The following is a 13,520-nucleotide window of genomic DNA, read 5'->3' as shown; positions in this document are numbered from 1 at the left end:
GGAACCCTCTGATAGGACGTTGCTGAACAAGACGATCAACCCCCAGCCCTGCTATCCATCCAGAAGATGCTGAAGAAGGAACGCTGCCCAGTCAGGCTGTGGATGAGTCTGGTAAGGACACTGTCATCCGTGGATCAATTTGTGTCACTAGGAAGACTACACCTCCGTCCTCTTCTATACCATCTAGCTTTTCACTGGAAAAAGGACAAGACGCTAGAAGCGGTCTCGATCCCGGTTTCCGGAAAGATAAAGTCTGGTCTGACTTGGTGAAAGGACTATATCAACCTTAGAGAGGGTCTTCCCCTGACTGTTCAGACTCCCAACCACGTTCTCTTCTCGGACGCATCGGACGTAGGCTGGGGTGCGACATTAGACGGTAGGGAATGCTCGGGATTATGGAACTCGAGTCAAAGGACAATGCATTTCAACTGCAAGAAGCTACTGGCAGTACGTCTGACCTGGAAAAGCTTCAGGTCTCTCCTTCAAGGCAAAGTGGTGGAGGTGAACTCGGACAACACCACGGCTTTGGCGTACATCTCCAAGCAAGGAGGGACCTACTCTCTGACATGGTACGAGATCGCAAGGGACCTCCTCACCTGGTCAAAAGGTCTAGACATTTCACTAGTAACGAGGTTCATCCAAGGCAACTTGAATGTCATGGCAGATTGTCTCAGTCGGAAGGGACAAATAATTCCAACAGAATGGACCCTCCACAAGGATGTATGCAAGAGACTTTGGGCCACCTGGGGCCAGCCAACCATAGATCTCTTCGCAACCTCGATGACCAAGAGGCTCCCAATAGTTTGCTCACCTATCCCGGACCCAGCAGCAGTTCATATAGATGCCTTTCTACTAGATTGGTCACATCTAGATCTATATGCATTCCCTCCGTTCAAGATTGTCAACAAGGTACTGCAGAAGTTCGCCTCTCACGAAGGGACAAGGTTGACACTAGTTGCTTCCCTCTGGCCCGCAAGAGAATGGCTCACCGAGGTACTTCGATGGCTAGTAGACGTTCCCAGAACACTTCCCCTAAGGGTGGACCTTCTACGTCAGCCACGCGTAAAGAAGGTACACCAAGGCCTCCACGCTCTTCGTCTGACTGCCTTCAGACTATCGAAAGACTCTCGAGAGCTAGAGGCTTTTCGAAGGAGGCAACCAGAGCGATTGCTAGAGCAAGGAGAACATCCACCCTTAGAGTCTACCAATCGAAGTGGGAAATCTTCCGAAACTGGTGCAAGTCAGTATCCGTATCCTCGACCAGTACCTCTGTAACTCAAATAGCTGACTTTCTCTTATATCTGAGGAAAGAACGATCTCTTTCAGCTCCCACTATCAAGGGTTACAGAAGCATGTTGGCATCAGTCTTCCGTCACAGAGGCTTAGATCTTTCCAACAATAAAGATCTACAGGACCTCCTTAAGTCTTTTGAGACCACGAAGGAGCGTCGTTTGGTTACACCTGGTTGGAATTTAGACGTGGTACTAAGATTCCTTATGTCAGACAGGTTCGAACCGCTACAATCAGCCTCCCTGAAAGATCTCACATTTAAGACTCTTTTCCTGATATGCTTAGCCACAGCTAAAAGAGTCAGTGAGATTCATGCCTTCAGCAAGAACATCGGATTCTCATCCGAAACGGCTACATGTTCTACAACTTGGTTTTCTAGCCAAACATGAGCTGCCTTCTCGGCCTTGACCAATATCGTTCGATATTCCAAACTTATCGTATGGTTGGAAATGAACTAGAAAGAGTCTTATGTCCTGTAAGAGCTCTTAAGTTCTACAGTATTTAAAAACCTTTACGAGGCCCGTCTGAAGCTTTATGGTGTTCAGTTAAGATTCCATCTTTGCCTATGTCAAAGAATGCTTTATCCTATTTTATCAGACTGTTAATACGAGAAGCTCATTCCCATCTGAATGAGGAAGACCAAGCTTTGCTGAAGGTAAGGACACACGAAGTTAGAGCTGTCGCAACTTCCGTGGCCTTTAAACAAAATAGATCTCTGCAAAGTATATTCGACGCAACCTATTGGAAAAGCAAATCAGTGTTCGCGTCTTTTTATCTTAAGAATGTCCAGTCTCTTTACGAGAACTGCTACACTCTGGGACCATTCGTAGCAACGAGTGCAGTAGTGGGTGAGGGCTCAACCACTACAATTCCCTAATTCCATAACCTTTTTTAATCTTTCTCTTGAAATGTTTTATTATTGTTTTTGGGTTGTCCGGAAGGCTAAGAAGCCTTTTGCATCCTACTTGATTTGGCGGGTGGTCAAAGTCATTTCTTGAGAAGCGCCTAGATTAGAGGTTTTGATGAGGTCCTTTAGTATGGGTTGCAACCCTTCATACTTCAGCTCCTAGGAGTCGCTCAGCATCCTATGAGGATCGCGAGGCTCAGTAAGGAAGACGTACTTAAAAAGGCAGAGTAATTGTTCAAGTCGACTTCCTTACCAGGTACTTATTTATTTTATGTTTGTTATTTTGAATAACTGCTAAAATGAAATACAAAATACTTAGCTCATAATAATGTCAACATGTAATGCTGGTCTCTACCCACCCCCCTGGGTGTGAATCAGCTATATGATCACCGGCTAAGTTTAATATTGAAAAATGTTATTTTCATTAGTAAAATAAATTTTTGAATATACTTACCCGGTGATCATAGATTAAAGGACCCTCCCTTCCTCCCCAATAGAGACCCAGTGGGCCGACATGGAGTACTTGAGTACCTGCTCGACAGATGGCGCAGTTGATGTACACCCCCACCTGTATAGCGATCGCTGGCGTATTTTGTCCTTAGGTTTTTCTGTCGGGCAGCAGAGCTGACAGCTATATGATCACCGGGTAAGTATATTCAAAAATTTATTTTACTAATGAAAATAACATATTCTGAACGGTACGGCCGCATACGATGCCGTGTAGGTCTCTGCGGGCCCACGATAACAATGTCTCGAAAATTTTGTCAACAACAGTAGAGCCTAAATCTCTCATTCTTGGAAGGGGTTTGGAATAAGTCTGAAACAATTCAGACTAAACTCGAACACAGTCACTCTACTCGTAACATCTGAATTCACTTCTTGAGCCTCCGACCAGATATGTCATTTCAATAGCTCCTGTTAACTACTGTATTAATGTTTATGACACACTCATATGGCAAGATTCTTCCTCGTTACTTCGCACATCGAAACAAAATATTTATTAACTTTACGGTGTTGACTGTCGAACACGAGCAATCGCCAATGGCCTTATAATACATTGGTTGTGGTGTTATTCAGTCAAACACTTGATGGGACTTACAATTCACAAGCAATATGATAATACAAAGCAGCATCACAGACCACTACACACTGGTAACAGGCCATCAACCACATTCATAATTGTTATGAGCAGTACTAGATGGATACTCTGTTTCCCTTCTGGGTAAAGGGGGCTGCTGTCAGTACCTTGTTGTCTTTAGAGAGCCAAGAATCAGTGAGGTTCAGAGCTCCAAACTCCTTTTCACATACAAGACATGTACGCTGACCTTTGCAACCGCAAGATCTAGGATGAAACATGATAATTATTGATACTGTATACTTGATGCTGCAGTCAATAACAGTTACTTTCTCATCATTCACAACTTGACAAACTCAATTCCATTTGTCTCAAAGTGTATTAATAGGGCTTCGTTAATATCCTAATGGCCCTTGTGCATATATTTCCAGGTTCCAGGGTCCTCATTGCTCTCTCAAAACCCTACAGAGAGTACGGCGTGCTGCGGTAAAAAATTGTCGTTAGACAATGGGAAGGACCAAAAATATAACAGAGAACACATATATCCAATAAAAACAAAAAATTAAGTTGTATTTTCCCTAACGATAGGATTGATTTTTTCACAACTTGGAATAGAGTTCTCTTGAGGGTGCACTCGGGCACACTGTTCTCTATTGTATTTTTTCCTCTTGTTTTTTGAAGTTTTAATAGTTTATATATGAAAGATTTATTTTAATGTTATTTTTTTTATATATTTCATTTTAATTGATAATTACTTCTATGTAGTTTATTTATTTCGTTATTTCCTTTCCTCACCCGACTATTTTTCCCTGTTTGAGCCCTTAGCTTATAGCATCTTGCTTTTCCAGTCTACTCTTTCTTGTAGAAAAGGCATCTGAAGGCTGCAAACCAATTATTGACCTCTCAGCCTTCAATGAGTTTGTACAATAAACTCCTTTCTAGATGGAGATAGTAGAAACGGTCAGACAGGCCATCACACTAAAGGCCTTCGTGATAACACTGGATCTAAAAAAAGTGTACTTCCAGATCCCAATCCATCCATCCTCAGTGAAGTACCTAAGATTTGTCCTGAACAAAAGAACATAACAATTCAAGGTGCTGTCCACAGACCCCCTGGTATTCACGAGGATTTTCTCCCTAGTGTTGACCAAGGTTCACAAGATCGGCATTCTTCTATTACGTTACCTAGACAATTGGCTAATTTTAGCAGACTTAGTGCAGTTACTTTACTTCTACACCGGAACAGACTATTTAAGCGGAACAGACAGTATTTAAGTTTTGTCGCGATCTGAGGATCATGGTAAATTGAGAGAAGTCCTCTCTGCTACTATCTCAGAAACTGGTATATCTCGGGATGTTAATACACACAGAACTAGGCAAAGTCTTTCTGTCCAAAAGCAGAATAGAAAGTCTAAAATAGGCAATGCACCCCTTTTTAATGCAAGACTTTCTGCCAGTCCATCGATGACTTCCGTTGTTGTGACATCTGGTCTCTTTGAAGCATATGGCACCCAATGGCTGTCTTTGCACATGCTCTCCCCAGGGGCAGCTGAAGACCTTTTGATCTCAGTACAATGACCCCCTGAATCATCAGGTTCTGGTGGGGCCAGAGAAAAAGAGAGACCTGAGTTGGTGCTAGACACCAACCTCCTCTGGGGAGTAGATTTTCTCTCTCTTCCCCTGGAATTGATGCTCTTCACAGATGCATCAAAAAAAAGGTTGGAGGCTAGTATGTTGCAACATTGCCTCCGGACTGTGGTTAGATTCCGAGCAGCATAAACCTCTTGAAAATGAGAACAGTCTATCTGGCTTTCAAGCACTTCCAACAGCTCCATTCAGGACACTCCAAAGTGTTGATGAGTGGCAACACCATAGTAGTAGCATATTTAAACAATTAAAGAAGCAAGGAAGTACCTTATCATAGCAGCTATACCATCGAGCTGTAGAAATAATGAGATGGACAGAATACTGCTCAGTAATCCTGCCAGCCCATTTCATTCCAGGCAAGAAAAGCGTCCTGACAGACAATCTGAGCAGGGAGACTCAGTTGGCTCCGAGTGGTCTTTGAATCATCAGATAGCCAATAAAGTCTTGACTTTGTGGGGTTTTCCGACAATAGACCCGTTCGCAACGTCTCTAAACTGAAAACCTCCAGTGTATTGCTTACCAATAACGGATCCCCAAGCCTTTTGGAAAGATGCTTTCCAACATCATTGGGACAACCTAGACATCTATGCATTCTCCCCCTTCTGCCTAGTAAGGAGGCTTCTGAACAAAGTAAGGTCATTGCAAGATCTGTAGATGACCCTAATATCTTTGATATTAGGGTTTCTAGACCTTCTACTTCTGCTCACAGAGGTGCCAAGGGAGCTCCCTCCACTTCCCGATCTACTCAAACAACTACAGGCAAAGATCATACCTTAAGGCAGTGTCTTCGCTACAACTTCACGCCTGGAGGTTATCCAGCATCTCCTCTCGAAAAAAGGCTTTTCGCAGGTAGTGGCAAAAAGGATGTCTGGATACCTCCAGGACTCATCTTTCGCCATCTGCCAGGCGAGGTGGTCAATCTTTTGTAGTTGGTATCGTGGAAGTGGTATTGCTCCTCTTGACGCCACTATAACAGTGATAGCAGAGTGAAACGTTACTGCTCAGCCTTGAGCCTCAGCCTTTAAACTGAAAAGAGTTAACATTTCCTCCTTGGCAGAATTCTCTCTCCTCATACTAAGTTTCGAGCACACTTGCCCTCAGTTGGAGGTCAGACCACCTCCCTGGAAAGTAGTACGTGTACTATGAACCCTGAAAGGAGCACCATACAAACTGCTGCATCAGTCGTCAGACCGTGACTTCATGCTTTTGATGATCTTCCTCCTCGCCTTGGCCTCTGCTAAGAGAGTCAGCGAGTTACATGGTCTTTCTAATGTCATCGCCCATTCGAGGGGATGGGGCCAGGTGACACTTGGCTTCGTCCCAAGGTTTGTTGCTGAGACTCAAAATCCGGCTCTAGTGGATGCTAGATTTTGGCCTTTCCGGATTGAGAGACTTCATTCTGTAACCGATGACCCAGATCAACTGTTACTTTGCTTTGTTGGTGAGTACGGGCAGGGTCAAGAGGAGAGTCAACCAAGAATACCATTTCTTCTTGGATTTGTCAGGTCATTAACTAAGCCTTGAATCCAAGCCTTGAATCCAGACTCTTCCACGAGTTCGTAGACCTAGAGCTCATGATGTTTGGGTCATCAGTACATCCCTAGTATTAAAAAAGAACTACTATGTGGTGCAGGTTCTTCAAGCGGGTGTTTGAAAGCGTCAGACGATCTTCACAGCGCATTACCTGCAAGACATGGTAGGCAGTTGAGGGTAGATGTTACCGTGGATTAGTATGGTATGAATGGTAGAGTGACTGGCATCTTTCTTCATCTTCCCTTCTCTTTGGGAACAGTTCCTGTGGGATTCTGCAAAGCTGTCTCCTCCGTCTACAGGTAATAACCATAGCCTTTGTGTAACCTGATATGTGATATATATTTGTTATGTCCCAGTCCTCTGTGCAAGGGGGAGTCAGGCAATGTCTAGGTTTGGTAAGTGGAGTGTTTATCACTCCAAAAATCCTTACCTGGTTAAGTCTCAATGCCTAGTTCTCACACACACACACTGATTTCCCTGGCCGTCAGTTCTCGCTCACATGCGAGAGTTAACGATTTGAGAGGGTGGCTCTATTAAGCTCTTGTGAAGCACAGAGTCACATCCCGGGTCAAGTTACCAGCCAGTTGTTGAGGACTTCCATCCACCTAGTGGTGAGTCTCATATAAAGAGTGAAAGGTTTTTGTTGGAACAAATGACAAATTTGAAAAATAATTTGTATTTTTCCTAACTGTACAAACCTTGAGCTCTTTATTCATACTGACCTGCTTTCACCGATCCCCTGTAAGTTTTGCCTGCAATGAAAAGTGACGTCATAATACCAGTGAGTTTGTGAGTGGGGTGGCTAATCTACTCCCCCGCTAATTGGCAGTGGGGTTGTTTACTTCATTAAATGTCTTATGGCTAGTCCAGCTTTGCCAAAGTAATATTCTCATATAAAGAGTTCAAGGTTTGTACTGCTAGGAAAAATATAAATTCTCTTACAAATATATCATATTTCAGTCTTACAATTGTGTATCATATTGAAGTTAAGTGGCACTCTTTTTCCTTCGCCTTTGCCTGAATGAAACTTAGTCTTGAATCCATTTTTGTCAATAAAAACTGGTTCTCTAAGATTTCTTGCAGCCCTCTCTGTACTTTGATCCTCCCAATAAGGACTAGACTCATTAAATGAGTGAAGGTGGTAGCAGTTGAAGGATAGAAAATTCTTATTTAATAACATAGTCAAGAACTGTCAACTTGAGACTTTTCAGAGATGTGACCTTGTGCATGCAATATATTTAAAAGGATTTGAATATGTGTAAAGTTAAATACAAAATCAATTAACTTCTTTTTAAAATAATTTTATTATGTACTAGTAGCTATAAGAATACTTGATACATACATAGGCTAATAGTGAGATCAGCTGGCTGAGTACAATGGAGGGTAGGGAATGGAGGAGTTGTGAGCTGGATGCATAGGCTAATTAGGTTAGACATGTGAACCTTTCAACTTTAGAATAGAGCTCATTCTTGGAATATACTGTATACTGTATTGTTCTTATGTAGGAGACTTACTGTACTTTAGGTTTAAGACAGTCGACTCTTTTTAACAGGATGAAAAGAAAAATTATTTATAACTTGCATCTGTGAAACACGAGATATTTTTTTCAACAGGTGCTTCCCATCTTTGATACCGAAAAATGAAGCCGTTCTTGAATCGGTCAGGGTTTCATTGATTGATAAAGTTCGAGATGCTATATACGAAGACCTTCAACACTTGATTGATACGAGTGTAGCAGAGCCTTTAGAGGAGTTGAGAATTCTGGTCAAGAATCACACGGGACCAAAGGATGTACAAGCATGGAGACCATCAGGTGATCCTTTGTCAGATATACGTGCCCATGATGCAAAGGTTAGTGCAGTACATGTACATTATATTTTTTTATGATACTATAAAGCAGAGTATACAGTATTAGTACCATTTAGGCTATATTTAATCCTTTGAAGTCTATAAAGTTCAGTTGTAGTTTGCTTATTTGTTCCTACATGAATACAAACTCTTGTCCTTTAAAAGGAGTACAAATTTAGCAAAGCTAGAACTCGGCTGATGGAACCTTTAATGAGGTGTCAGTAATAACTGGTAGTTGGCGGGGAAGCCCCATCCCTGGCCCGTACAGAGTAGCCACTTAGACTTATGCCAATGAGTAGTAATGACGTATTCTTTGTGCTAACAAAGCTTGGTTGCAATTTCTGATCAATTCTTTTTTTCGCTTCAAAGTGGTTGTGGTTGACTGATTATGAAGAATCCGTATGTTGGCATGGGGACTGGCCCAGGTGTACCTGGCCGCAAGGGCGACAGGTTCATGAACAGGACTGATGTGGATCCCGATTCTTTGTGCCCTTTTTCCATGAGGCATGACGGCATGCCATCATCCCCCATGACAAGTGTAAGGGGGTGGCCGACTTCGCATTGATCAGAGTGTGGTAAGAGAAGAAAAAAAGTTTGAGTGAGATTCTTTGCCTTTGGAGTCTTCCTTGAAATCAAAGAAGTTCGCTGGCTCTCCTTGCCCTCTGGTATTCGAACTGCAGCCTCTTCGTCTTCCGTAGTCAGCAACCCGAAGAAGGATAACGACTCCGACCTGTCCTTGAGGTAGGGTGCAGGTAAGGTGGAGGTTTTCCCGCTCTTCTTATCATAGTGAGCCAGCCCACGTAATCACCAAAGACAACGCTTCAAAGGACCTGTTTCAAAGAACTTTATGGTCTACCTTAGAACTGAAGGGCATTCTATCAATAGAGAAGCTTCTATGACCTAAGCTACTGCCATAGCTTCCAAGTCTTATGTTGCTCTGCCGTCTTCCTCTGTTGCCTTGCCAGAAGAAGGGCCTGATGTGACCCATTCCGTCCACGAGAAGCCTAACGAAGATGTAGTAGATCATCAATCCTTGCCGTCTGTAGTCTTGTCGCATTTGGCAAGAAAATCATTGACTATGACTTCTGAGAATGGTAGGAAACTATCTCCTCCTCCCTCTGCTCCCAGCCCTGTTCCTTCATCCTTGTACTGTTCTGTTGGGTCGCCTGTTGCCTTCTGTCCTGTGATGGTGAATAAGAGAGAACATCTTACATATGCCCAGCCTGCTCCTGTTTCCCCTTTAAGTAAGCGTGACATGGATGGAACTGTATCTCCTACAGAGATCATTTCCTCAGTTCCTGCTTCAGACACACGTCATCATCAGATGATGAGACCTCGGGGACTCCCCTCCGCAGAAGATGAGAGATACATTACAACTGCTGTTCTCAGAGAGACGCTGCAAAATATTCAAACTCATTTGCACCTGTATGCATAAGATCCCCTTATAATGCTTCTCCGCAGGTACAAGTACCTTCGCTCATTTGATCTTTAAAGGACACCCCTATGCGTTCATTTTTAGTCTTGTCACCCTTACATGTCTCCACTCAAAATGTCTCCTCCCCGTTGTCCGTTGCAAGCATGATCACCCCTATTCTCACCAAGGAGCCTATGATCACCTGCTGTTAAGGCTAGAGACAGTAGAGCTTTTCATCTTAATCCCCACGTGCCTGGTGTCCAGGCGCAAGGTACTCGTGTAAGAATTAACCCACTTGCAGGGCTTTCATACTTGAAGCTCATAGTCAGTAAATCTACTGTACTCACTAAGTCTATACATGAAGCCTGTCACAAGGTAGGTCTCCACGCACTAGAGATTCACACACACAAACTGCAGCACACCGAGTTTGTTTTTGCTCAGCAGGGGGAAGTTGGTTCCTCCTCACTCTGGGCCAGGTTGCCCATCTCGCCAAGGTGAGAAGGCTTCCTCTTAAGTACCTCTGTGGTAGGTAACTGATTCGTCAGAACCTTGCCTTAGCTCTTCAGAGGGCTACTGACTGTAGTCACAGCCTCTCCTCACCATCCCTTCTAAGGCATGAATCTCTTTGACACTCACGAGGGAAACCCTCCGGAAACCCATGCCTTGGGCGTCTTTCATTTCGGGAAAGGCGCTGGCTGTTTTTCTGTTTTCGCGAGTATGCAATCACAGACAAGCCACCTTGCTATGTTCGTATCCACTTTGAGGATGTGTGCCCTGTATTGGGAACCACAAAGCAATTCACTAACCATCTGTAGGTTCTTTAGCAAATGTTTGCTTACAAGTTCATGACGCTATGCCTCATGAAAGATCATTTCCTTTGGGGGAGTGGAGGTTCTTGGCACACACATTTTTCCCGCCTGTGAGCTCCTACTGCTGATGAAGGTCTGATTGCTTTGCCAGCTTCATGCACTCTGATGAAGAGTAGCAAGTGCTTGTTATCACTCCATATATAGTAGGACCTACTGACGTCCCCTCATTCGCGAAGGACGCTCTTGGGTTCAGCCAATAAAAATTGTGAATCAGGCAGTTTTTAACCCTGTTCCAATGCATCAGTATCCCTGTCAGGTCCTCCGTAGAATCCAGATCATGTGTCTAAGTATCAGAAGTACTTAGACTCAGCGATTTTTCAATGCAAGTCTGTTCCCTTGGGGGAACATCTAGAGCTTATCTCGGTTAATCCGATCAGAAAACAGAGAGATCTGAGACAGGATTTGCCATTTCCTAAGGGATTTCTTTCACTGGAGAGAAGGTGGTCTTGATTACGAACATCTGGCAATTGTCGTCGATTGAGATTGTGCGTAATGAACCATTTGTTCCGCTCCCAGACCTTCTGTCTGCTGCGGGGTACCCATCACAGACTTTACCTCCACCGGAGACACCTCAAAAGGGGATACCCTCTCTTGTGGCCGAGCTCTGGAAGTAAAAGGAGCCGGGATCCCTTTCATAATACTGGGCTTCTTAGATTGACTTTACTCAGGGGATTTGGTCTACCTGTGGACACTTGCATTTCGGGCAGTTCTTCCCCTTGGAGCGGGAGTCTTGCTGAGTCTATAATCCTTAATTCTATATGGTGGTTAATAGTCAACAACGATAATCAGGAAGTTACTGTTACCATCTTGGAGTACGACTCCTCTGAAGTCTTTGAGCACATACCTTTTATAGAAGTAGCCTGTTTTGTCTGTGTTTATTGATCTGTGGGACTTCTGAGTCTGGTAGGATCAAAGCAGAAGAGAAATCTGAGGTGAGATATAGAGATTACCAGCCTCCTTTGGGGATTAGACATTCTCTCACTTTCCTTGCATTTGATGTTCTTGTTGGATGCATCAAAAGAAAGGGAGGCTCACCTGTTGCAACACATGACCACCAGGCTATAATACGACACTGTTCGGCAGTGCTACGCAATTTTCCTAGAGTTGACCGGAGTTTGGCAGGCTCTTAATCACTTCCAACAACTCCTTTCTAGACTTGCAATAGTGTTCTTAATAGATAAAAGTGGTAGTAGAATACCTAGTCAAACAAAGGTATTTTTTTCAAGGCTTCTTTACCAACTAACCTTAGAAATACTAAGTTGGATGTAAGACAACTTGATCGCTCTTTTCAGACCGATTCAGTGCGGGCAAGAAAAACTTCCTGGCAAACAATCTGAGCAGGCAGACGCAAATAGTTGGCTTCGAGGGGCTGATACTCCCTCATTTAGCCATCAAACTCCTGACACTGAGGTGTCTCAGACGATATGTTGGTCTATGACGTCTCGTAATCAGAAGTTTCCAAAGTACTGTTTGCCAGTAAGGGATACCCAGGCACCTATGCTAGAGGCTCTCCAACATCCATGGGACAACCGGGACATCTGTGTTTCCCCCCTTCTGTCTGATTAGGAGACTCACTAATAAGGTAATGGCCCTCATATCTCCTTGCTGGTAGCAAGCAGAATAGTACCCAGACCTTCTGCTCCTCCTCGCAGAGATATCGAGAGAGCTTTTCACTCTTCTCCCAACCTCCTCATACAACCTCACATTGAGATATACCGCATCATTCGCTTTCCTATGACTACACTCTTGGAGGTTGTCCAACATCTCTCTCAGAGAGGCTTTTTGGCAACCAGTAGCAAAAAGGATGGCTGGATACCTCCCTAGGTCATCCTTCACCATCTATCAGGCAAAGTGGTCTATCCTCTAAGGTTGATGTCATGAAAAGAGGCCTTGCATCTCTCGATATCACTTTCTCTCTGATAGCATAGTTCTTTCTGTACTTCGGAGAGGAAAGACCCGGCTCAGTTGCGGGCATAATAGACTACCGCATGGCCTTGAGCCTCGTCTTTAGAATGAAGAGTTAATGTTTCCTCCTCGATAGAATTGTCTCTCCATATACAGTGTTGAGCTTACTGGTTCCCAGTCGGTAATCAGATCACGTCTTTGGAGCATGGTTCTTGTACTACGGTCTTGGAAAGGACTGCTTTCTTACTGCTTGTCAGTCTTGAGATCATGATTCTCTTGAGTTGGTTCTTCCTTCTTGCTTGGGCCTCCATGAGGAGAGTCGGAGAGAGCATGGTCTTTCCTACAACATAGCCTAGCCAAGGGTATGGAGGGTAAGTAACACTCTACTTCATCCGCGAGTTTGTTGCGAAGACTCAGAATCCCAGAATGGACCCTCATTTTGGACCTTTCTGAATGGTGAGGCTCCGTCGTGTAACAGATGACCCCTTTCAATGGTTGCTATATCTTTCGAGAGTATTGAGGCACGATCTCGACAGACGACGAGAGCTCACCTGCGTAGCCAAATCATCAAAGCATAAAACGCTCACTGACGGTAAAATGGCGCTCATTTATGGTACACCTATACAGAGTATTGCCCTCTGTGAGGTCCCGCATGTCACACATGGTCGTGTGGTTGTCAGACCAAAATACTGACATGATTAGAATCCCAATAAAAGCCTCGAGTTCTCTCAGGTCCAAGTTCCTGAGAGCAATATTGCCCCCTTGTGATGGTAGCGGCCCTTTCAAAAGAGCAAGCTGATCATTGGAAGGGAGGACAATCTCCACCAGCTTATAATCATCCATAAAGATCAAAAGAATGTTATAAACTTCTTGCTTCCAACATGGCAGAAGTGGGACCTCCGGGGTCCATCCTTGATGTAAACATGTGGGGGAGCGGACAATTAGAGTCTTTGTTCCAGCAAGTACCATCACAGCTTTGAACCATATGTACATCAATAGACAAAATTGAAGTTCCCTGGCTGGCTGGCTGGC

At 43.9% G+C, this 13,520-nt stretch overlaps 1 protein-coding gene across 1 annotated transcript in view; it reads left to right on the top strand.

Annotated features, from left to right (window-relative positions):
- The window catches only part of LOC137615795 (polyamine-modulated factor 1-like), a 65,328-nt gene that overhangs the window by 9,419 nt on the left and 42,389 nt on the right, over positions 1–13,520 (top strand). The window contains exon 2 of the mRNA XM_068345489.1: positions 8,066–8,303. Within this exon, the coding sequence (XP_068201590.1) occupies positions 8,066–8,303 (238 nt within the window). The remainder of the gene's footprint in view (positions 1–8,065; positions 8,304–13,520) is intronic.

The sequence above is a fragment of the Palaemon carinicauda genome, chromosome 22 (genome assembly GCF_036898095.1).
Source record: "Palaemon carinicauda isolate YSFRI2023 chromosome 22, ASM3689809v2, whole genome shotgun sequence".
Taxonomy (NCBI): domain Eukaryota; kingdom Metazoa; phylum Arthropoda; class Malacostraca; order Decapoda; family Palaemonidae; genus Palaemon; species Palaemon carinicauda.
The sequence above is the reverse complement of the archived record's forward strand: the minus strand, read 5'-3'. Positions and strand labels throughout refer to the sequence as shown.